The sequence below is a fragment of the Pseudorca crassidens genome, chromosome 10 (assembly GCF_039906515.1).
Source record: "Pseudorca crassidens isolate mPseCra1 chromosome 10, mPseCra1.hap1, whole genome shotgun sequence".
Taxonomy (NCBI): Eukaryota; Metazoa; Chordata; class Mammalia; order Artiodactyla; family Delphinidae; genus Pseudorca; species Pseudorca crassidens.
In genome coordinates this window covers 14,142,283-14,166,556 of record NC_090305.1, presented here as the reverse complement: position 1 = coordinate 14,166,556, position 24,274 = coordinate 14,142,283, and the positions used below count along the sequence as shown (strand labels likewise).

Sequence of the window (24,274 nt, the reverse complement as noted above, 5' to 3'; positions counted from 1 at the left end):
GACTCATATTTCTTAGAAACAGAAATTTCTAAGTATTTTCTCATCTATTGAGAGAACTTCCCCCTCAAATCAACTACTAAAAAATCCTGAACTTGATTTAAAGTGATTTTTCGTTATTTGTCTTTTGAAATTTGTACTAACCTCCCTGTTAAACAAAAATTTTCCTCTCCTCCTATCCAAAGACCACGTTTTCTCCTCATCACTATTGAAACTTTCCAAAAAGAAAAAAAATTTTCATTCAAAGAGAAGGCAAATTCAGTTTCATTTTAATAGAACAAAAACAATAATATCAGAATAATAACAACAAAAGGCTACTAATTACCTGCAATCACTGTCTTTTTTGTTGTTGTTGTTAAAAATGAACCTGGGGGTATTTATTCAATACCCAGTTCCTACTCTGATGAAAGTCTTCACTTTTTCACCCCCCTCCACCTACAGCAGAGCATAGGCAGGGAATTCAGAATATACGTATATGTGGGGTGCTGGAACTATTATATATAACAGTTAATTGGATATCGCTAAAATCCACAAATGAGAAGAAACAAAAAGTCACACCCTTGTGGACCATTACTAACTATGACCATAATATTTGAGCAGACATCACCACCTACATTGACACTAACCCTACAAAAACCAAAGGAAAAGAAAGAGCAGACAGGGAAGCCTGCTTGCCAGAGAAGCATTAATGCTAAGAGTACAGTGTGTTCTCATTATATTGATAAATACAATATATGCTGTCTTTTAGTTAGAAAAATAAAATGGTTAAAACACAAAAACTAGGGATTGGCTTTCATGTATGTACTACCCATCAAGGTCTGGAAAGCCAGGACAGAAGAGGGAAAAAATAGTCTGGACTTTACTTAGGTTTGACCCTTTAAATCATACTTCTGCTATGGTTGCTCTTAAAAATGAAAGGAACAGGCTGAACATAGAATACAAAAGATCAGTAGATATGGAGATGAAACTGACCACAGAAATTGATCATTACAGCATGGCAAGGTTTTGGCAATTTTTGAAGGGCTGTGACTTGCAAAAATACTGGTAAGAGAAATAGTACTGGCCTTATGGATAAGTGCCCTATCACACTAACACAGAAACTAAGAATGTTTCCTATCACAACCCAGAAAATAAAAACTGGCCCATCCACCCATTCATATGACTGCAATAAACGAAGCTCACACTAGCTATCAAATCCTAGCTGAGGGCTTCCCTGATGGCGCAGTGGTTGAGAGTCCGCCCGCCAATGCAGGGCACACGGGTTCGCGCCGCGGTCCGGGAGGATCCCACGTGCCGTGGAGCGGCTGGGCCCGTGCGCCACGGCCGCTGAGCCTGCGCGTCCGGAGTCTGTGCTCCGCAACGGCAGATGCCGCAGCAGTGAGAGGGCCGCGTACCGCAAAAAAAAAAAAAATCCTAGCTGAAAAAACAAGAGGGCATCATTGTCTGAGAGCCGGAAGGTATGGCCCATTGGGGAAGCAAAAGATGGAGGAGACCTGGAATTCCAGGGCCAGGAATCTTTCAGAAAGGGCTGCTTTCACTCTTCTTTTTCCACCTGTTCTGCAGAGGCCTCAGTACATCTTCCCACATCATCCCCCGCCTCTCTCCCTCAGCCCATCAATGAGTAAAAGGGATATGCCCACGTGCACATCCACGTGACACATTCACCCCACTGCTGCTGAGTCTTCTTATATTTGCCTTTACTTAAAGGAGAAGCTTAGAAACATTACTCTCCATTTACATGCAGTTTTTAAAAAAATTATATAGCTATACCTTTTTTTAAAAAAAATCATTTATTTATTTATTTTTGGCTGCATTGGGTCCTCGCTGCTGCGTGCGGGCCCTCAAACAACGTTTTAAATATGTTCTAAGACAAAATTCAGCTTGGAATCTCAAAAACATCTACTAACTCCAGCATGGCAGATTCCTTTATCCTGTGCCACCCCAAAGTTTTATTCTTCTCCAGCCAACAGGGAACACAGTCAAAGGTTGTTTATAGACATGCTCAGTCCCTTCCCATTCAGGTCCTTAAACTACAGGAACATCGATATGGACACTTGCCTGGGCATCCTCATTTTTCCTCTGCCCCAGCTTCATACTCAGATAATGGGGGGAAAAATGAGTTAAATGAAAAGACGGCAAGTGGAGACAGGGCTAAAGGGTGATTTGGGGGGAACAACTGGATCTCCTATAATTCCAGCAGCCTTTACATAAGCCACCCTAAACAAACACATGATACGAGTAAAAACTGTGTTTATTTTGCAAATATAACTTCAAATTTCTTGGCACTCCGCTCCTCCATGCCCCCATCCCAGTCCTTCCACAGTGCCCCACCCTAAATCCCTTCCTATAGCAATTCTGGAGCTCCCGTTCTTGACAAGAACAGCTGCACCCATTCATCCTCTGGGTATGTGCTGTGGCACCAGCAGTAAAGGCAGGTCATGTCAGTGCCCCAGGACTTGGAAGGAGTATTGGTGGGTGAGAAGCTGTTCCCTGTCATCCACTGCCAGCTGGCAAGGGGTAGAAGTTCAACTTCTCAGGCCGTGTAATGGTAGGTATGTGCTCCACTTAAATTTTTTTTTTTAATATGTATTTTTTTTAATTTATTTTTGGCTGCGTTGGGTCTTTGTTGCTTCATGCAGGTTTTCTCTAGTTGCAGCGAGTGGGAGCTACTCTTCGTTGCAGCGCATGGGCTCTAGGGTGCGCGGGCTTCAGTAGTTGTGGTGCATGGGCTCAGTAGTTGTAGCTCTCGGTCTCTAGAGCGCAGGCTCAGTAGTTGTGGCGCACAGGCTTAGTTGCTCCGCGGCATGTGGGATCTTGCCGGACCAGGGATTGAACCTGTGTCGCCTGCACTGGCAGGCGGATTCTTAACCACTGCACCACCAGGGAAGTCCCTCGCCACTCAAATTTGACATGGCCCAGACAAATGGGTCAGGTTCTCCCTGTGGTGGTATGTTACTTCCCTAACACAGTAAGGAAACTGCTTAAATGAGTCATCACCTTTTTAACAGGGCTACTAACTTCAAGCAAAGGCCTTGCCTGAAGAAATGCTATCAGGACCAACCATCTGTGTCCTGCCTTTCATAATTCCATGTTGGACAAGATTCCTGGATCAAGTGCATTCGAAACGCCGCTGAGCAACAGCTGAAAGTACCAGATGACGCAAGTAAGGTTTTCCTTTTCCCCCGGGGTCCCAGTAATTGCGCCTCTAGGGCACAAGTCCTCCAGTCACTGACTCCCACCAGCTTCCATGACATTGAAGGGAAGCTGCCCTTTCTGCTGTTTCTTACATAAATAGTATTTGGGTTGGGCATTGAATGCTTTGCTGATGAAGCTACTCCTGATAAATAGAAGTGAAGGGGCAGAGCCACGACTGAGCCAATTTGGGAGCATTACAGCTTGCAGGAGACACACATACGAAGCACAGTCAACTGTGTGAGCTAGACCTACATAGGAAAGCATTCAGAGGTGTCCTTTGAAGATGAAAAATTTTAGACTTACATGCATTTTGTAAGACAATGAACGGTGAAGAACCATATATCGTACTATAAATAGCTGCAGCACAAAGGGAACCTCAGCCTTAACCAGAATTATGCTTTTTTTTTCAGAATTATTCTTAACAAGCAAAGTATATTTATGTGTTACCTATAAAAATAAATACTTTTTTAAATGACGGAAGAAGCAGTCATAGAGATAGAATCCAGTCGAGCACAATGTCGATAAGCCCCATTGTGATATACTCAATAATATCTAGATTAAGAGCTATGTGATAGAATAATAATAACTGTATATGAGAAAAGCTTGATGTCAAGTCAGAAAGGGAGATGGTACAGCCCAAGCTCCTGTGTGTAAGGTATTTGCTTTGAAAGGAATAGTCCCATATAAACTGTCGAAGCCACCAAGAGCTCCATTATAACCTACTCATTTCTCAGTTCAAAAATGAGAGGTAATCACCACCACCACCACATTTTTTTACTCTGAAAAAAAAAAATAGTGGCAAGTTAATTAAGAACATTTGATTACTATAATTCACGCCCATCTTCAGTCAGGCTCTTAGCCAGACCTATGAGTACAGAAATGGTCCTTTAATGTCCTGGAGTGTCTCTTACTTACCTAATGGGAAACAGACTTTGGAGAATGTAAGAAGTACCATAGTTTAGTTTGGAGTATGTTTTCGTTCTGTTTTTCAAATATCCTTTTGTCATTTTTAAGAGCCATTATGGGTTTATTTGCTTTTAATGCAGCCTAAAAGTAAAATTGTTTTTCGAGTAAAGCTGGGTAAATGGAATCAGCCCTAGGGAAGTGTGAATGAGCACGTGAACAGAGGGAAAAGTAAGGATTAAGAAGGAGAAGAGAACTACAGGGGAAGATGACCAGGGAATGTCTATACTAAGAAAACCAGAAAAGTTAGACTGTTCTAGAGATCTCTCAGACAAACCATGGCCTGTCTTCATTCATCTGTACAACATTAGCCCTAACATTTGATATCCAAAGTGTCAATGGCGAATGGTTACCATGCATTCAAAGTCTAGAACGCCACTATGTAATGAGCTTTCTGCAAAGATGGAAATGTTCTGTTCTGTGCTGTGCTGTCTAACCTGGTAGCCACGAGCCACATGTAGCTACTGAGTACTTAAAATGTGATCAGTGCAAACAAAGGAATGAATCTCTAACTTTAATTTTAGTTAGATGTAAATAGACACCTGTAGGCTTATCTAGAAGAGAGACTGGGATTACTTTCAAAGGCTTGTTTAGAAACGTCACTTCACTTATGTTTAATAGATTTTGCATACATGAATTAAACAAGATTCCATGGCAGACACGGCTCTTGCTGCCTGTTCCGTCTCACACTTTTTCCTCTTATAATTATCTGGTTCTTTATCAGTATAATGTCTCCCTGCTAGATCAGAAGCTCCAGGAGGACAGCACTGGGACTGTCTTATTCACCTCTCTGTCCTGGCCCAGAACAGGGCCTGGCACATTGTACACTCAGTAAAAAAAAAAGCAGCATATTCCCTGGAAGGCTTATGTATAGAAAGATGCTCCTGCAAATCTGGGTCTCATTTTAAAAACCACTTCCAAGTTGCACAGATCAATAGTATTCTTGGTAGATAACCTAATTTTTCCCTATTTTAATTTCCTCTACCCATTACTCACACAAAAGTAAACATTTCTCACCACAGGATGTACATATTCAATACTGCCTTTTTATTTTAAAAATTCAATTTATTTCATGATTTTCCTAAAATGAACAACTTCTAAACCATTATGTATTCCTTTTATTCTTCCCCCCAAAACACTTCAAGCTCAATTGTACCACTTACCCGATATTTCATAAGCTAAACACAGGGTGCTCAGATGCAGATTGGTTAAATATGGTCTATAACATCTTTCTGACTGCTTTGCGTACAAAGCAAAGGATATATATGTAGAGCATATATATTTGTATACAAAGCATATGTGTGTGTATGTATCGTGTTTACATACACATATTCATACACACACAGGCACATATCCACATACATACATATCCACACACCTATATATCTATACACATATATGCACTCTATTGGGCTTTCAATTATCAAGTCCTTTATCATGCATTCTATTTATCTACCTAGTTCTACTCTTAAAGCCATGTAATTTGTCAGAAAGTATTGGATTGGAATTCTAGCTCTTCTGCTTTTTAGATATGCACTCTTGGGCAAATTACTTAGACACTCTGGGCTTCAGTTTTATAAGTTTGTTGAAAGAATTAGATGGTATACTGGCTAAGAAAGCAACTACATGAACACAGACAAGATTTAAAGTGAGCAGGGCCGGAAGGTTGAAAGCAGATTTAAGGGCAACCTACTAATCAGGGATTGAAAAAACAAAGGAAAGAGATACATCACAGTCTTAATACAGTGGGAGAAGAACTCACTCAAAAAAGACATTTCTATGCCTGATAAATATTGAATGAAAGGCCTTTCTCTGCTCTTTGGAAATGGTTCAACTCAGGCTACCTTTGCAGAATCACAATAATTTATATTATCTATAACCGTGGCTAATCTGTCACCTATCTGACTATTCAGATAAGGCCACTGACTATTCAGCCTCCAAACCTCACATTTGGTAAACAGTTTCTATAAAGAATCCAAGGTATGTAGCAATAAAGTACTCCTTTAAAAAGTTAACCTCTGGGGCTTCCCTGGTAGCACAGTGATTAAGAATCCGCCTGCCAATGCAGGGGACACGGGTTTGAGCCCTGGTCCGGGAAGCTCCCACATGCTGTGGAGCAGCTAAGCCCATGCGCCACAACTACTGAGCCTGCGCTCTAGAGCCCGCGAGCCACAACTAATGAGCCCGTGTGCCACAACTACTGAAGCCCGCGTGCCTAGAGCCCATGCTCCTCAACGCGAGAAGCCACTGCAATGAGAAGCCCGTGCACCCCAACGAAGAGTAGCCCCCGCTCTCCACAACTAGAGAAAGCCCGCGTGCACCCAGCAATGAAGACCCAATGCAGCCAAAAATAAATGAATAAATAAATTAATTAAAATAAATAAGTAAATAAAACATGATCTTTAAAAAAAAAAAAGAAGTTAACCTCTGTATTTTGTTTCTAGACTCCCTGGCAGAGAAGTACATAAAGAGTCAAGATCGTAGGAAATCATGTCAACAGGAAAGAGGGAAAAATCAGTGCAGTCATCCATACCTCAGCTTCCTGTAGGGTCCCGTGGTTTAGGCACACCATGTCAGGGCAAGTGATGGGAGACCCACATCCTTCTCGGATTGCCAGCTGCATGTACTGTTTCAGACACTAGGAGTTAAGAAAAAAAGACAGATAATTACCCACCGCATTACAGAAGCACCAAGGTTATACAACCGCCACTGCCTCTTCTTCCTTAATTGGCAGACCTGGGGCTCTTGTACTCAGGAAACATAAGTTATCTTGAGTGTGAATAATACTAAGAGCCATCACTCTGGAAAGAATGCAGAGACAGGTAATTAATTATGTATGACTTCGTCCTAAGAATACTGAGTTCATCCAAGGCAACAAGTCAATGCCTGTATGCTCACACATTTTATCTACCACAGATTGGGAAAAGGAGAAATGTTCTTTTGCACTAATGGCAAAAGCCTTCTTTGTACTTTTTTTTTTTTAACTTACATGACTTCCCGGTTCCATTTTTACGCAGTGGTCCTCTCCCTCAAAATTTGCTGGGAAGTAGAACTCTGTGACCCTCGTGCTGAGCTTGCCAAACAGAATCAAAATAGATTAAGGCACTGGCTCCCCTATGAATACTCTCAATAGCAAATACACCTGGAAGAAGAAACGTCAAAGACAATTTGGGAGAATGAGACCTTCCCAGAACTATAGGCCTTGGCAGATGCTATGATGAGGAAGTGTGAGGAGAACCCGGGGAGAGAAAATATTGGATAGGAAATAAGAAATCCAGAGAGAAGAAGTAGAACACCGTAGACAAACTTGGTCTACTCATGCCTGTTGCGTGTGGATCTTGGGCACTGGGTGGAGAAGTGAGTCAGACTGAAAAGGAACTGAGAGCATTAGGAAGACCTCCGACCTCTCCCTTCTCCCTTCCAACCCATCCCCACAGGCCCACAGGGAATTAAAAGGCATAGTTCCGGGAGATCAAACTCTTAAGAAATTCAAAAGCTGGCTCCTCGATTTCTACTAATTTGCTTATAATTGGTGAGCTCTTTTCTATATGCATGATGAAAAACAATCAAGCTCAAATGTTTGAGGAAGACACCCCCCCAAATATATAAGCGTCAATAAATTAATGACTCTTACAAAGTAATGATTAGTCATAATTTGGTTCTGATTTTTACAACACTATACATTTATGTATCAACCTGCTACATTAAAAATACTGCTGTCGCACCTTTTATAAAAGCTTAACTAGCAAATAAATCCTAATGACATAATTGTGAAATCTTTTCCTTCCATTGACCATCTTTATGCATTTTCCCTGTCTGAAAATAAAACTATCACAATTGTATTATTTCAGAAAAACAATCCTGCATTTATCTGATTGAAGTTACTGTTACAATGTAGTAATGAATTAATGACTAAGGCAAACCATTTAAACCATATTTTTAACTCGGTAAATACTTAAAAATTCCCTTTTCCAAGGAGTCAGTTTTTTATCACAGAAAAAACTAGAAAATAACCTAAATATCCAAAAACGAAAAAGGCCTCAATAAATTATACTAAAGTCATGTAATAGAATGCTGAAGAATCGAGAAAAGTATTTTCAAATGATGTTTAAAGACATGGGAAAATGCTTAAGATTTAGTATGAATTGGGGAATAAAAGATGATTTAGTATGAATTGGAGAATAATCAATATCTGAGAAGAGAGTCCTCTTAAGTCACTCTTCCCCTACAATTGACCAAGTATAGATATAATATTTTAACTTTCACTGTTTTGCTCAAGAGAAGAGTGAACAATCACTTGCTCTAGGAGTTACTACGCCAGACAAGGTCTCCAGTACGAGGAAGAATGACAAGAAAGCAGTAGCAAGGAAATGTGGGGAAGAACTTCAGTGTACAGGCAAAACTCGAGAGGAACTGCAAAAGTGGCTAAGAAAAATAGTGTCACACTAAGGGACAAATAAATGAGTCAATGATGTGAAGCCCTGTCCACCCAGCTCTGCTCCTGAGGACCTCTCGGCCTTCCAACTGCCACACAGATTCCAGCGTTCCTGCCTTGGTCTCTCCCCCTGCCACTTGAAACTGATGTAGAAAGAGTGAAAATGTATGGTCTCTAGGCTCAAAGGGAAGATATCTGAGAAAAACAAAGTGAACAGTATAATAAGCATCAAATCGCAATATCTGGGCTCTAGCCTCAGTGCCACTCTATCAGGTGACAAGGGGACCATTACCTAAACCATGACCCCGACTTGCCTCCCTTAATTTTTAAAATGGGGACAATAATACCTGTTATGGCTACTTCACAGGGTTTTAAACACTCATACGCACAAACACAAAGCTAAAATTGTGTACATGGAAGCCCTTCGGAAGTGTGCAAAATGCAGAATATTTAGTCATATTTCTACTGCATTTCACCTGGTCTCAGACTTCTAAAAACTTTGTGGAGAAATGTTAATCCTTTAGCCTTCTAAGATTCTTTCTCCACTCCCTTCAGGAAACTCGTTAAACCACTTGTGGTAGAGAAGCTCCATAAACAGAGCAGATATTTATAAGAGAACATCACACACACCTCTATTCAATCCTCTCTGTAAAACTATTTATTTGCATCTATAGAAAAGGTTTAGAGTTAAATAGGAACTAAAGAGACTATGTGAGTCTTTATAGGCAAAAAAATTCATCTCAACTTATACTGCAAACTTGTAAAGCTGAAATCTAAGTTTTCCCAAGAGTTTATAATGTATGTTCTATTTGCTAATGTAATGCTCTTAGATACACTGCAACCAGGATACATAAACCCAGTGAATTTTGAAGCTTCCCACAAAGACTCTCCTGACCACAATATTATCTGACCTGTGCTTTTAGGACAGAAGTTAGAGGTGTATACACTGACGACAGTGTCTAAGTATATAACTTTTTTTTTTTTTTAAATTCTGAGAAACACTGCTTCAAAATAGAGATTCGTAAGTGCATGTTGCTAAGTGACGCTACAGCACAGGCACTTGACACTCCCTCACTACGGGCATGCATTTCTATTCAAAGGCAAAGAGGGAAAACAACCAGCCCAAGTTACTGCCTCTTATGAATTTTCAAGTAACTTAGGTTCATTATATGTTTTCTATTAGCTTTCACAAAAATTTAATCTCAAACCCTCCCTCTCTTCTTTAGCACCTCTGGCTAAAGCACAAAAGAACCATAAGCATGCACGTGAACCCCTGTGCACGTTACACAAATTAAACCTACATACAATGGTTAACAATTCTGGGAGAAATGGCACCTAGCTTGTAAATACAGAGAAACACAGAAAGAGAAAAAAGAAAACTACCGTCATTTAGTCACATTAAAAAAAAAATCACATTCCATTAAACAACAGGATTAAACAAATGTCTAACTATGCAATTTTCATAACAGCTAACAAATTCTAAGGGAAATGTTTCAAAAATTGAACTTTTCAAAAATCTTTTTTTTTCACATCTTTATTGGAGTATAAATGCTTTACAATGTTGTGTTAATTTCTGCTGTACAACAAAGGGAATCAGCTATATGTATACATACATCCCCATAACCCCTCCCTCCCAACCTCCTTATCCCATCCCTCTAGGTCATCACAAAGCAGCGAGCTGATCTCCCTGTGCTATGCAGCAGCTTCCCACGAGCCATCCATTTGGTAGTGTATATATGTCAATGCTAGTCTCTCACTTCATCCCAGCTTCCCCTTTCTGCGTCTTTATTCCTGCTCCGATGACCCAAAAGATAATGAAACAACTTTTTCTTTTAAATCGCCAATATTCCATTTAGTTTGATAGAACATAGAAACATCTTTAGGTCATTAAGGGTCATGTATAATAATGACTGTTCCTCAAAATCATTCCACAGCCCTCAAGAATTCAGATGGGATCTAACCAAGGATTTAACCATCAAACACCTGGTGAACCAGATGACGTGTCTCTTCCAACCCTGAGAGCCTATGAATTATGTACAGTGGAGTCTTCCCAGAAAGGGGTTTCTTCTAGGCCCCTTTCAGGGATGTTATTTTCCAGTTGACCAAAGGGCATTCTTCATTAGATATTCTCATCTATTAGGTGGACAAGGCAAAAAGGGCTACAACATTCAGACAAAGCTCCTATGTATCCACCACAAGAATTATACATACACACACACACACACACACACATCAATATATTTACTACACAACTGCTCATTCTGTTACTACATTATAGCTTTCTTAAAGGTTTTTTCCTTTAAGAAAAAGCATTATAATGAATAGTTGATGGAACTGGATTCTAATGATCAAGATTGAAGTACAAGCTCTAAAAGTCTCCTCTGCATCTTGGGCAAGTCATTAACCTCTCTCGCTGCAGCACTCACAGTTATAAGATGGGACAATACCACCTGCCTAGCCTACTCTCAGGGAAATGGAGGGTCCTCCATGAGGATAAATACATGAAAATACTCTGAATAGTGAAAGAGGAATGCAAATGTACAGAAGAAGACGATGGAATAGAAGTCTCTGAACTTCAGGCAGGCACGCAGACATGAAAGCCCCAAAAGAGATGTGACCCCAAGAGGGTGGGGAGGGGAGGTAAGAGGACAACAGGCATTGTTGGGAGAAGAGAGGTAATGAGTGCCATTAACTGAAAGTTTAAATTGAGCCCCAGGATCGTGGACACTTCGAGGTGCCGGTGCTGGGGTTCTGAGGTCAAATAAAAACTGGCAGCCCACGTGGCTTGAAGCTGAGTTGGTGACCTACAGACTTAGGGTTTCTCATCCCTAGCTCAGCCGTGGGTGGGAAAGAAGGTGATGAGGGGGAAGTACTTGAGGTCAAAATCTAGACAGGCCTTGAGTAAGTGTCTGTTTTGCTTTTTATCATTCCTAGTACAATGCTGTACACTAAAATGGATATTTAATAAAATTCAGACTAACACTTCTCGGCCTCGGTACACAATTACATCACAATGTCTCAAGTGTGTTCTAAATAACATCTCTTATTGAAGCCAATATTCTGTTTACTCCAGTTCAGACTATGATGTGTGTACACGATCCAAGAATAATGCCTTCTTTGTTGGATGCCGTTGAGCTAAATTATTAGTACAACTCAAGATGGTATCTCTTCCAATTCAAAAAGCCTTTTAACACACCCAAAGTATCCTGGCTTGGAAACATATAATGGGTTCAAAAGAATTCAAATAAATCAACAACCCATAGCTAAGCAGTAAGTTGTTTCCTGGTACAGCATGATCCTAAAACTTTTTTCTTACAAAACCCCTTTCAGAAACCTTGACTTTTCACAAATACGATATTCCTAGTGACGGGGATCACCTTCATACCCCTTTGTCAACTACACAGGACATCAGAGGACTGATAGGAAAACCTGGTACCAGATGACTGCAAAGAAGCCCCAAATCAAACAACAAACCGTAACTAATGTTAAAAAGAGACCTTAGCTTTACATTTCTCATCCTTAAGCTTCTCTTATTCGAGAAAGCCTTCCTTGCCTTGGACCCCAGTCTGATGCAACGCCCAGACTGTCTGCTCTCACAGCACCTTGATGACCAGCTAGCACAGTACTTTTCAAACTGGGTGCAAAGATGCATTCTTGGGAGCTCCCAAGTTCTCCATGGCTAGGTTTTTTCCCCCCATTTTATGTTTATTTAATGGTATTAATAAAAGCAGAGAAGACCCATTTCCACTCAATGTCAACGCTCATACTTGTGCTGGTGGGGCAGTCCTGTTTTGCCAAGCAGGAATGCTTTCATTGTCACAGGCTGATGAGAAAACAATGGAAGTATCTGGGCCAAGTGAAAGCTGTACAAATCAAGATTTTTAGTGATTCCAACACAAAAAAGTGGCAAGATCACTGAATTACCACTTGTTCACTGGAACACACCAAACTCAGAGCCTAACTGTTAAAAGTCGTTTAGTGGAAACTAAACATCGCCCATCACATCAATGTTCACTTGAATTTTATTGGTCTATAATTTTAGTTAATATTTAGCTTATGCATTTATTCTGATGTTCTTGTTGTTTGAGATAGAAGTTTAAGGTGCTTATCCCTTGTATTATGTTTTATCAGTTTAAGTGAGTTTAAAATTATTTTTACTTTAGCCTATCTCAATATTGGGGTTCAAGTTATTTTCCCCTTCAAAAGAAATCCCTACTAATCCATCAAAAGGAGGAGAACAGTGTGATTCTCAACGGCAGTGGGGCTGGTAGTATAGCACTTTCCCTTGAGGATGTATTAGAATATCAAGCCCTCCAAAGAGAATCTTATAAACCATACAACCGCCTCCTCTCCTCCAATTCTCCAGAAGACTCGGATTTCCCTCCCTACTTGCCAATTTTCCCATCAACACCTTAGGTAACACTAGATTTTAACAATTGAAGCATGTTGTACATGGAAATCATGCAGCGATTATCATCCTACATTGCAGGAGACTGTGAACTTGCATATCTCTCCAGTAGCCCAGACACCTTCAAGGTCTGGATCCTGTCTTACTCCTCTTCATATCCTCTGGAACCACCCATCACAGGAGCTGGTACATGGTAGACACTCAGACATCTGTGGGAGCTGGAAGCATGAATCTACCACCTACCAGCTTTGCGGCAAAAACTCCTTCTGTTCCAATCACTGAAACAGAAACCCACCCCACCTGCGGCATTCCTCTCTTTTCTTCTCCTTGGACACATATGAGCCGATACCACCTTCCAGGGCCAACTCCACTGTTTTCTAGTTCCCATTCCCTGCTGACTTTCAGGAAATTTACCCTATTGATCATCTAGTTTCTTTCCTATATCTTGAATATTTCCCCATGTATTGGGTTCTTCCCCAGCAGTTAAACATGCCTAAAAATATCCTACTTAAAGAAAAACAGTCATAAAGCAGCAAAGAAAAACAGCCCTCCCTTACTCCTATTGCTGGCTGTACACTACCTTCTTCATTCCTCTCTTCAGTCAAGTGTGTGAAAGAGCTGTCTGCCCTCACCTCCTTCACCAGCCCCATCCCCATTCTTCCCCTACAGTTTCACTGAAGTGGGTGCTAAAGTCAACAGCCACCTCCATGTCACTACATCCATACACACGTTCTTTCTTCCTGACCTCTCGGCGGTCTAAGACCCAATGAACCCACCCCTACTTTCTTGGAACTTTCTCCTCTCTTGCCTTCAGAATTCCACACTTCTCTGAGTTTCATTCTTCCTCTCCGGCCATTCCTCCTCAATCTCTTTTACTTCCTCTACTCAATTTTTAAATGCTGGAATTTCAGGATGGGATCAAAACTCTTTTCTTTTCACGCTTTCTTTTTGGTCACCTCACTAACTAGATATAACTAGTTATTTATTTGGTCCACTGCCTATTTGTTCTCAGGTCCATTCCCCACTTCCTGCTCTGCTCCGTAACGCAGAGAATGTACTTCCCGGGTTCCAGGGAGACTTGGCCAATGGGAGGCATTACTAGAAAAACTAGAGGGGGGGAGGAGGGAAGGAGGCTGGGCATTTCCACCTCCACCCCTTTGCTTTCTGTACTGACCTCCGACAGTGGCTGCATCTCCTGCTCCTCCTGGACAGGACCCTTCCCCATGGCTCTAGCTCCCACAATGGCTCTAGCTCTCACCAGATACCCTAACTCCTATTCTAGTAATACCTTTTCTTCCTCTTGTCCCCTAGCTTCCAGGGGAGTGATGCTTCCTGTTGTTGCTAATATCTAGGTGCTTCACTGCCCTATTTGGCTTCTCGGTCCTCCATCACCTTTATAACCAATCACCTGAATGAAACTTCCTGTTTTGAAAGACAAGGAGTGATTTCCATTCTCCTGGCCGAATCTCAACCAATAAATCAATGAATCCCAAATTTACCCTTCCAGGCCAGGTCTCTTCACATGTGCTCCAAAGCTGCTTATCAAACTGGGTACTTAGCATACTGGGCCCTGAATGGCTCATAGGGACCTCACACTCACATGCAAAGCTGAATTCATGATCCCCTCCCCCAAATCCCATCCTTGTCCTATGCCTTCTATCTCTAGGAATGGCATTTCCATGCACGCTGTTGTACAACCCAGAAACCTAGGAGTTTCTGGGTTGACACCTCTTTCTCTCTTACCCCTATATCCAATAAATGCCTACTACACATCTTCACCTGGTTGTCTAATCACAGCCTCAGACTTGACTTAGCAGAGCTTCGGAATCCGCTTGCCCCATCATATCAACACACACGCTTCCCCACATCCCCAGGCTTCCCATCTCAGTAACTGAAACCAATTACCTACTTGCGGAGCCAAAGCAAAAACCATCCATCCCTGATTCCTCTCTTCCTCAAACTCCACAACCAAAACAGGCCCCAAATCTAACCACTTCCTACCACACCCACTGCAATTCAAGTCACCATCACTCTTTCAAAGACCCCTGCAAGAGCTTTCTCAGGGGTCTCTTGGCTTCTCCTCTATAGGGCAGCCAGAGTGCTCTTTATACATTTTTTAAATAAAAATCATACATTATTTTCCTGCCCCAAACCCTCCAATGAATGTGCACCTCACTTAGATTGCCTCTCAAACTCTCTACCACGCCTCACAAGGTCCTAAACGTTCCAACTCCAAGCTACTGCCCCAACCTCATTCCTACAGCATTCCTCCCTTATTCTGGGAACACGCGCCTTCTATTTCTCCAACATGCCCAACTTGTTCCTGTCCTAAGGCCTTTCTTGGTATTTGAATTTCCTCTCCCAGGAATTTGAATTTGCTCTTCCCCCAGATGGCTCACTCTCACTTCATTCATTCTGCAGAGCACAGAGCCCCGAAGAAAAGGATATAAGACAAATATGTTTCTATAGACAAGAAACACTAGAAACTACGAGATCCCCATTGGGAAGGGCAGCTGTGATATTGTGATTTATATTAAGAAAAACATACTTGGTCTTCATCCTTTTTCTAGCACAGAGCTTCTAAAACCCTTGGAATTTCCTAAGTGGTAAGAGAGAAAAATTGTGTCTTTTGTTATGTTAATGACTTTTTTTTTATTGGAGTATAGTTGCTTTACAATATTGTGTTAGTTTATACTGTACAGCAAAGTGAATCAGCTACACGTATACATATATCCCCTCTTTTTTGGATTTCCTTCTCATTTAGGTGACCACAGAGCACTGAGTAGAGTTCCCTGCGCTATACTGTAGGTTGTTAGTTACCTATTTTATACATAGTATCAACAGTGTATGTATGCCAATCCCAATCTCTCAATTCATTCCCCCTACCTTCCCCCTTGGTATCCATACGTTATTTTGTTTGTTTTAAGAGAAATTTATTTTTATTATTTATTTATTTTATTCATTTATTTTTGGCTGTGTTGGGTCTTTGTCGCTGCGTGCGGGCTTTCTCTAGTTGGGGCGACTGGGGGCTACTCTTTGTTGTGGTGCACAGGTTTCTCATTGCGGTGGCTTCCCTTGTTGTGGAGCACGGGTTCTAGGCATGCGGGCTTCAGTAGTTGTGGCATGCAGGCTCAGTAGTTGTGTCTCACGGTCTCTAGAGCGCAGGCTCAGTAGTTGGGGCGCATGGGCTTAGTTGCCCTGCGGCATGTGGGATCTTCCCCGACCAGGGCTCAAACCCGTGTCCCCTGCATTGGCAGGCGGATTCTTAACCACTGCGCCACCAGGGAAGTCCGGTATCCATAGGTTTGTTCTCTAAGTCTGTGTCTCTTTTTCTCCTTTGTAAATAAGATCAACTATACAAATTTTTTTCAGATATTAACTGATATGCATTAATATATGATATTTTTCTCTTTCTGACTTACTTCACTCTGTATGACAGTCTCTAGGTCCATCCATGTCTCTACAAATGACCCAATTTCATTCCCTTTTATGGCTGAGTAATATTCCATTGTATATATGTACCACATCTTCTTTATCCACTCCTCTGTTGATGGACATTTAGCTCACTTCCATGTCCTGGCTATTGTAAATAGTGCTACAATGAACATTGGGGTGCATATGTCTTCTTGAATTATGGTTTTCTCTGGATATATGCCCAGTAGTGGGATTGCTGGGTCATATGGTAGTTCTATTTTTAGTGTTTTTTTTGTTTTTAGTGGGTTTTTTTTGCGGTACGCGGGCCTCTTGCTGCTGTGGCCTCTCCCGCAAGCACAGGCTCCAGACGCGCAGGCTCAGTGGCCATGGCTCACGGGCCCAGCCGCTCCGCGGCATGTGGGATCTTCCCGGACCGGGACACGAACCCACGTCCTCTGCATCGGCAGGCGGACTCTCAACCACTGTGCCACCAGGGAAGCCCGTTTGTAGATTTTTTTGATGATGGCCATTCTGACCAGTGTGAGATGATATCTCATTGTAGTTTTCATTTGTGTTTCTCTAATAATTAGTGATGCTGAGCATATTTTCATGTGTTTCTTGGCCATTTGTATGTCTTCTTGGGAGAAATGTCTATTTAGGTCTTCCGCCCATTTTTTTTTTTTTTTTTTTTTTTGCGGTACACAGGCCTCTCACTGTTGTGGCCTCTCCCGTTGCAGAGCACAGGCTCCAGACGCGCAGGCCCAGCGGCCATGGCTCACGGGCCCAGACACTCCGCAGCATGTGGGATCTTCCCGGACCGGGGCACGAACCCGTGTCTCCTGCATCGGCAGGCGGACTCTCAACCACTGCGCCACCAGGGAAGCCTCCGCCCATTTTTTGATTGGGTTGTTTGTTTGTTTGATATTGAGCTTCATGAACGGTTTGTATATTTTGGAGATTAATGAAATGACTTTTGGAATGCCCCCAGGTCACCTAAGGATGGGGGGCTGGTTGCCAGGGGAACCAATGCTATGATTAAAGGATTAGAACTTTCAAGTCTCAACCCTCAACTTCCAGGAAGGGAAAAAGGGCTGGAAGTTTAATTGATCACCAATGGTCAATGATTTAATCAGTTGTGCCTATGTAATGAAGCCTCCATAAAAACCCAAAATGATGGGGTTCAGAAAGCTTCCTGGTTGGTAAATACGTGGAGATTTGGGGAGAGTGGTGAGCTCCGTAGGGCTTGGAAGCTCCGTGCCCTTTCCCATACTTTGCCCTATGTATCTCTTCCGTCTGGCTATTCCTGAGTTATATTCTTTTATAATAAGCCAGTAATCTAGGAAGTAAAATGTTTCTCTGAGTCTATGAGCTTCTCTAGCAAGTTAATCAAATCCAAGGAGGAGATCGTGGGAACCTCTGCTTTACAGCCAATCAGTCAGCAGAACAGTTAACAACCTGGGCTTGAGACTGGCGTCCAAAGTCTGTGGAGGGAGTCGTAGGAATCTACATCTGAGCCAGTGGTCAGAAGCCCAAGTAACAACCTGGGCTTATGACTGGTGTCTGAATTGGGCAGGTGTGTGTGTTGTCGGGAGGGGTGGGTGGGTGGGGGGGAGTCTTGCACAACTGAACCCTTAACCTTTGGAATGTAACACCATCTCCAGACTCTGCTGGTATCTGAAAATTGGTTGGTAGTACGTGGGGAAGGCCCCCACATACACACACACTGGAACAGGGTACATTAACCCCAAAGAGTAGCCTTAAGGAGAAGCCCTGGGTAAAAGGAAGAACAGTGTTTCAACAGGAAGGTAGTGAATTTCAAAGATAACACTCACCAGCCTTACTATTCAAATACGTTACTGAAAATGCTTCTTAAACGTTAATGTCCATTCGAATCACTCAAGGATCCTATTAAAAATGCAGATTCTGATTCAGTAGATCTGGGGTGGGGTCTGAGATTCTGCCCTCCTCATAAGCTCCCAGGTCTTACTGATGCTGCTGGCACACAGAATACACTCTTGAGGAACAAGGTCTAGTAACAAAGACTCTCTACATTGGGTGCTTTATAGAATCACCTGGGGAGCTTTCCAAAAGTCCAATGCCCAGGCCACACCACAGACCGATCAACTCAGAAATTTCAGAGGGAAGGACCAGGCATCAGTATGTTATATATGAATGTATATGTACTGACATATGTACATGTGTATATTATACATATATATACATGTGTGTATTTTATATATGTATATATGTTTTATTGCTTTTATTCAATGGCTTTTAACATAATTGCAGAGTTGTACAACTATCACACATCGACTTTAGAACATTTCATAATCCCAAAAGAAACCCCATGCCAACTAGTAGTCACTCCCCATTTCCCCCCAAATCCTCCCACCCCAGGTTTAGGCAACGACCAGTCTACTTTCTGTCCCTACGGATTTGCCTAGTCTGGATATTTCACATAAACTGAATCATACAAGATGTGGTCCTTTGTGACTGGCTTCTTTCAATAGTATATACATGTTTTCATTTCTTTCGGGTCTATACTTAGGAGTGGATGTGGTATACGATAACTCTATGTTTGTCTTTTGAAGAACTGCTAGGCTATCTTCCAAAGCAACTGCGTCATTTTACATTCCCACCAGCAGAATGAGGGTTCCAATTTTCTTCAGATCCTCACCAGAACTTGTTACTGTCTTTTTTATTCTAGCTATCCTAACGTGTGTAAAGTGGTATCTCACTGTGGTTTTGATTTGCATTTCTCTGATGGCTAATGATTTTGAGCACTTTTTCACGTGCTTATTGATAATCTGCACACCTTCTATGGCGCAATGTCTACTCAGATCCTTTGCCCATTTTTAATTGTGTTTTTACTATTGAGTTTTAAGAATTATTTATTCTACATATGCCCCTTATCAGACATGATTTGCAAATACTTTCTCCCATTCTGTAGGCTATCTTTTTACTTTCTTGATGGCATCCACTGAAGTATGAAGGTATTTAGTTTTGATAGAGTATAATTTTTTTCCTTTTGTTCATGCTTTGCCTAACCCAAGGTCATTAAATTTTTTCTATTTCCTATATTTTCTTCTAAGATTTTTTTGGCTTTAGCTCTTATAGTTAGGTGTATAATCCATTTTTGAGTTAACGTTTGGTGGGAGGAAGCAGTCCAAATTCATTCTTTTGCAAATGGATATCCAGTTGTCTAAGCACCATTTGTTGAAAAACTATTCTGTCCCCTTTGAATTGCCTTGGCACCCTTGATGAAAATCAATTGACAACATGAGAATTTACTTCTGAACTCTCAATTCTATTCTATTCATCTATCTGTCTGTCTTTTTGATGGTATCACACAGTTTTGATTACTATAGCACTGTAGTAAGTTTGAAAGTAGGAAGTGAGTTCTCCAACTTTGTGCTTCTTTTTCAAAATTGTTTTGGCTATTCAAGGTCCATCAAATTTCCATATGAATTTAAGATCAGCTCGTCAATGTCTGCAAAGAAGATGGTTGGGATTTTGATAGGAATCGTGTTGAATCTGTAGATCCGTTTTCGGGAATACTGTCATTTTTAATAATATTAAGTCTTTTAATCCATGAAATGGGGTATTTAGTCTTCTTGAATTTCTTTCAACAATGTTTTGTAGTTTTCAGAGTATAAGCTTTGTACTTCTTTTTTAAAATTTATTCCCAAGTATTTTATTCCTTTTGATATTATTGTAAATAGAATTGTTGTCTTAATGCCATTATCATATTACTTTGCTAGTGCACAGAAATACAATTGGTTTTTGTATTCTGAAACCTTGCTGAACTGGCATCAGTATTTTTAAGCTCTCAAAGTGATTCCAACGTGCAACCAAGTCAGAACCACTAGGTTCAATACCATCCATGCCCTCAAGTCTAATGAAGGAAAATATGTCCATCATCACTGCCTTTATACCATTTTAGAAAATTCATCTTCATAGAGAATACATGCATCAACTAGTTCCAGAAGAAATAGTAAAGGAAGTCTAAAGGGGAAGTTATATATGTAAATTTAAAATATATATAAAAATTTAAAGTATCTTGAAACACTTTACCTTAAAATAGTGCTGCTACTTTTTCTGGAAGAGGGTACTCAGATCCACCCCGTAAGTTTGAGAACAGTCATTCAATATGGTAGATTAAATCTAGGCCCCAGTTAAAAGTACCTCCAGTTCCCACCAAGCAGGAATGATCAAAAGCTTCTATCTTGATCTCAAGTGATCATGAAACATTTAAATTAAGAAACTTGGGGAAAGTAATAGCTCTGAAGATAAATCCACTGGAAATGCTGCAGTCCCGTCAATCCTCACAACGAAGCCAATTAAATCTGCTAACCTGGAAGAATATTTCAGTCAGAGCAGGGAGCAGGCACTAGGAGCGCTAAGACCTGCTTCCAACATGAGTAATTCAATAACTCTTCAGTTGACCATTCTGAGGTTTTCCCTTTTGTCTCACCTGTGCTGCCTTTCTTAACAGAGGCAGGCCCCAATTCTAATACTAGTTCCAAAGGGATCCCTCTGTGCCAGATGCTATCTTATGACACAGTACACCCAGAAAAGCAACCAATGGTTCCAAGAGAAAAAATCAACAACAACAAGAAGGCTTGCCTGCCAAGTTTACATCCTTCCATTTCCTCCAAAGAAACATTAGACCTCAGAACTGCCAGCCCTCAGCTGGCCCCAGCGCCCCAGCCAACAGGCCCAGGACAGGCAGTGAGAATAAGGACATCCCAGATTAAACGTCGGTAGATTCCACTGAACTCATTTATCACTTTCTCCCTCCTCCTCCTGTGTCCCTAAAGAGTCCCTATTTGAACTCTCAAGCAGCCCTTCTGACTCTCTCGGAATGCACACAAGGTCTCAGCAACACAGAAAGGAACAAATCCCAAAATAATAAAGGGTCAAGAAACTCCTTTAGCCATGACGTAAGACTAAGCAAGTTATCTGTGTAAAATACAACCATTCAACCAATCTAAGCAAACAACTGAAGAATGCAGTACTTACATTCTACAAGAGAATTCACAGTGAGTATTAAAACTATATCATACAGGAAATTCCCTGGCGGTCCAGTGGTTAGGACTCTGCGCTTCCACTGCGCGGGGCACAGGTTCGATCCCTGGTCAGGGAACTAAGATCCCTCATACTGCACAGTGTGGCCAAAAAACAAAACAAAACAAAACTACACAATACAAAGGACAGAAGGATAAATTAAAGGGATGGACAACAGATGTGTGACGAAGCAAGAACAGTAAAAAGTTAATGTTAGAATCTATGAGGTGGTGGGAATATAGATATTCATTGTTAAAATTCTTTTGTTTTGGGCGTCCCTGGTGGTGCAGTGTTTAAGAATCCACCTGCCAAAGCAGGGGACAAGAGTCCAAGCCCTGGGCCAGGAAGATCCCACATGCCGCAGAGCAACTAAGCCCGTGTGCCACAACTAAAGACACAATGCAGCCAAAAATAAATAAATAAATAAATTTGTTTTAAAAAAATTCTTTTTGTGTTTTGTTTTGTTTTTTAAATTAAGGGTACTTTAATTTATTTATTTATTTTTGGCTGTGTTGGGTCTTCGTTTCTGGGCAACGGCTTTCTCTAGTTGTGGCAAGCGGGGGCCACTCTTCACCGCGGTGCGTGGGCCTCTCACTGTGGTGGCCTCTCTTGTTGCGGAGCACAGGCTCCAGATGCGTAGGCTCAGTAGCTGTGGCTCACGGGCCTAGTTGCTCCACGGCATGTGGGATCTTCCCAGACCAGGGCTCAAACCCATGTCCCCTGCATTAGCAGACAGATTCTCAACCACTGCGCCACCAGGGAAGCCCTTTGTTTTTTTTTTAAAGGATTTTTTTTAACATCTTTACTGGAGTATAATTGCTTTACAATGGTGTGTTCGTTTCAGCTTTATAAGAAAGTGAATCAGCTATACGTATACATATATCCCCATATCTCCTCCCTCTTGCATCTCCCTCCCACACTCCCTATCCCACCACTCTAGGTGGTCACAAAGCACCGAGCTGATCTCCCTGTGCTATGCGGCTGCTTCCCACTGGCTATCTATTTTACATTTGGTAGTGTATATATGTCCATGCCACTCTCTCACTTTGTCCCAGCTTACCCTTCCCCCTCCCCGTGTCCTCAAGTCCATTCTCTACGTCTGCATCTTTATTCCTGTCCTGCCCCTAGGTTCTTCAAAACACATGATAGTAAAAAAAAAAAAACAAAAAACAAAAAACACATGATAGTGAGCAACTCATATGTACTTCACTCAGAGTGCTCTGCAAATACTCTGGACCAGTGCATCGGAAACCCCTGGAGGAGGAACTGAAACACAGATCACAGGACCCCATCCCCAGAGTTTCTAATTCAGTAAGTCTAGGGTGGGGCTCAAGAATGTATAATTCTAACAGGTTCACAGTTGCTCCTGATGCTGCTGGTTTGAGGACCACTGGCCTAGAACTAAAATACTCATTACATGAGAGGCAGGAGAAAGGAGGAGATGATGGCAATAAGAATATTTGTCGAGCTCCTATGATAGCTTTGGTATGCGTCTTAAAATTATCTCGTTTAATCTTCATAGTAACTCTGAGACGGAATTATTCCCACCTCACACAAAGCAGTTTGGTAACTTACCCTCAGTTCCCATGACTGGGAAATACAGGAATTGAGATTTAAACCAAGGTCTAGTGGAGACACAGCCTTTGCTTACTTCCCCCAACCTCACCATGATTTCTGCCATTAGAACAAAAGCAGGAGAAAATACTGGAATCTTTATAACTTGAAAACACTACTTTTGTTCCATCTGAAGGTTACTGACCCCATAAAGCACAGAATTATTCAAAAACTAGACACCATTCCATATTAAAATGATCTGCATTTCATACCATACCCAGGAAACTTTTACAGCTATAAAATATTTTTTTCCAGTTGCAATAAAGATCTCTTTGCTTTAGAGTCCCTCATTCATTAATTACCCTCAGCACACAGGAAGCACTTGGAAACAATTGGAAGACTGACGACCGCTAGGGAACGCCAGTAACTCCACAAGCACGATGCATGAGGGGGTGAAAGAACACTCATCTTTGAATTAGGAAGTCTGGGCTTGAACCCTGACTTCAGTTTCAACATCTAAATATACACTAAGTGTACTGGAAGCTTCCAGGTGTGTAAAACAGACCTCTTAATCTCTCAGCACTTGTTTTCCTCACATAACTTGCCTGAGGTCACACAGTTGAAAGTTCATAGCACACCCCTCAATCCCTTCAACCTGGGGCTATGGCCACCAGTGTATTCAGATTATACATATACTCTCTGGTCTCTGGAATTCCTTGGATTTTTTAAAATCATTTGCTACTTACATCTTCTTTGTACTGACTCACCTTTTATGTACATAAAAACCAGTTGTCAATTTTACATTAGAAAGGCCATGGTCCAGCTTTAGAAACTTTTAGGATTACAAAAACCTAATATGGGCCTCATCCATTGTTCATGCTAACAAATGAAATTTAGGGAGCACATACCATGTGCTAGGCAGTACATTATGTATTTTCACAGAGATTGTTCTTATTTCGTCCAAACTACCCTATGATTCAGGAATTAAGAGTATGGATCTTGGTCAAGCAACTTAATTCTGCACTGGTTTCTTGACCTGTAAACTGCAGGGTAAGAGTAAATGGGGGAAAAAATAATTATCTTACAATATAAATATTACATAATAGGTACTCAAATGCTCTTGTTTGCCCTTCCTTGATTTTTTTTTTAAGGTAAATAAAGAGAGGGTCAAAAAGATTGAATTAAAACCCTACATTCACGTGGCTAATAACTCACACACACTTTCCAGAAGAGGCGAACCA

General features: G+C 41.3%; 1 protein-coding gene across 4 annotated transcripts in view; it reads right to left on the bottom strand.

Moving 5' to 3' along the window:
* Nucleotides 1-24,274, bottom strand: part of RNF144B (ring finger protein 144B) — a 176,673-nt gene that overhangs the window by 36,953 nt on the left and 115,446 nt on the right. For all 4 annotated transcript variants that reach the window (XM_067752093.1, XM_067752094.1, XM_067752095.1 and 1 more), the window contains one exon: nucleotides 6,689-6,793. In XM_067752093.1, the coding sequence (XP_067608194.1) occupies nucleotides 6,689-6,793 (105 nt within the window). The remainder of the gene's footprint in view (nucleotides 1-6,688; nucleotides 6,794-24,274) is intronic.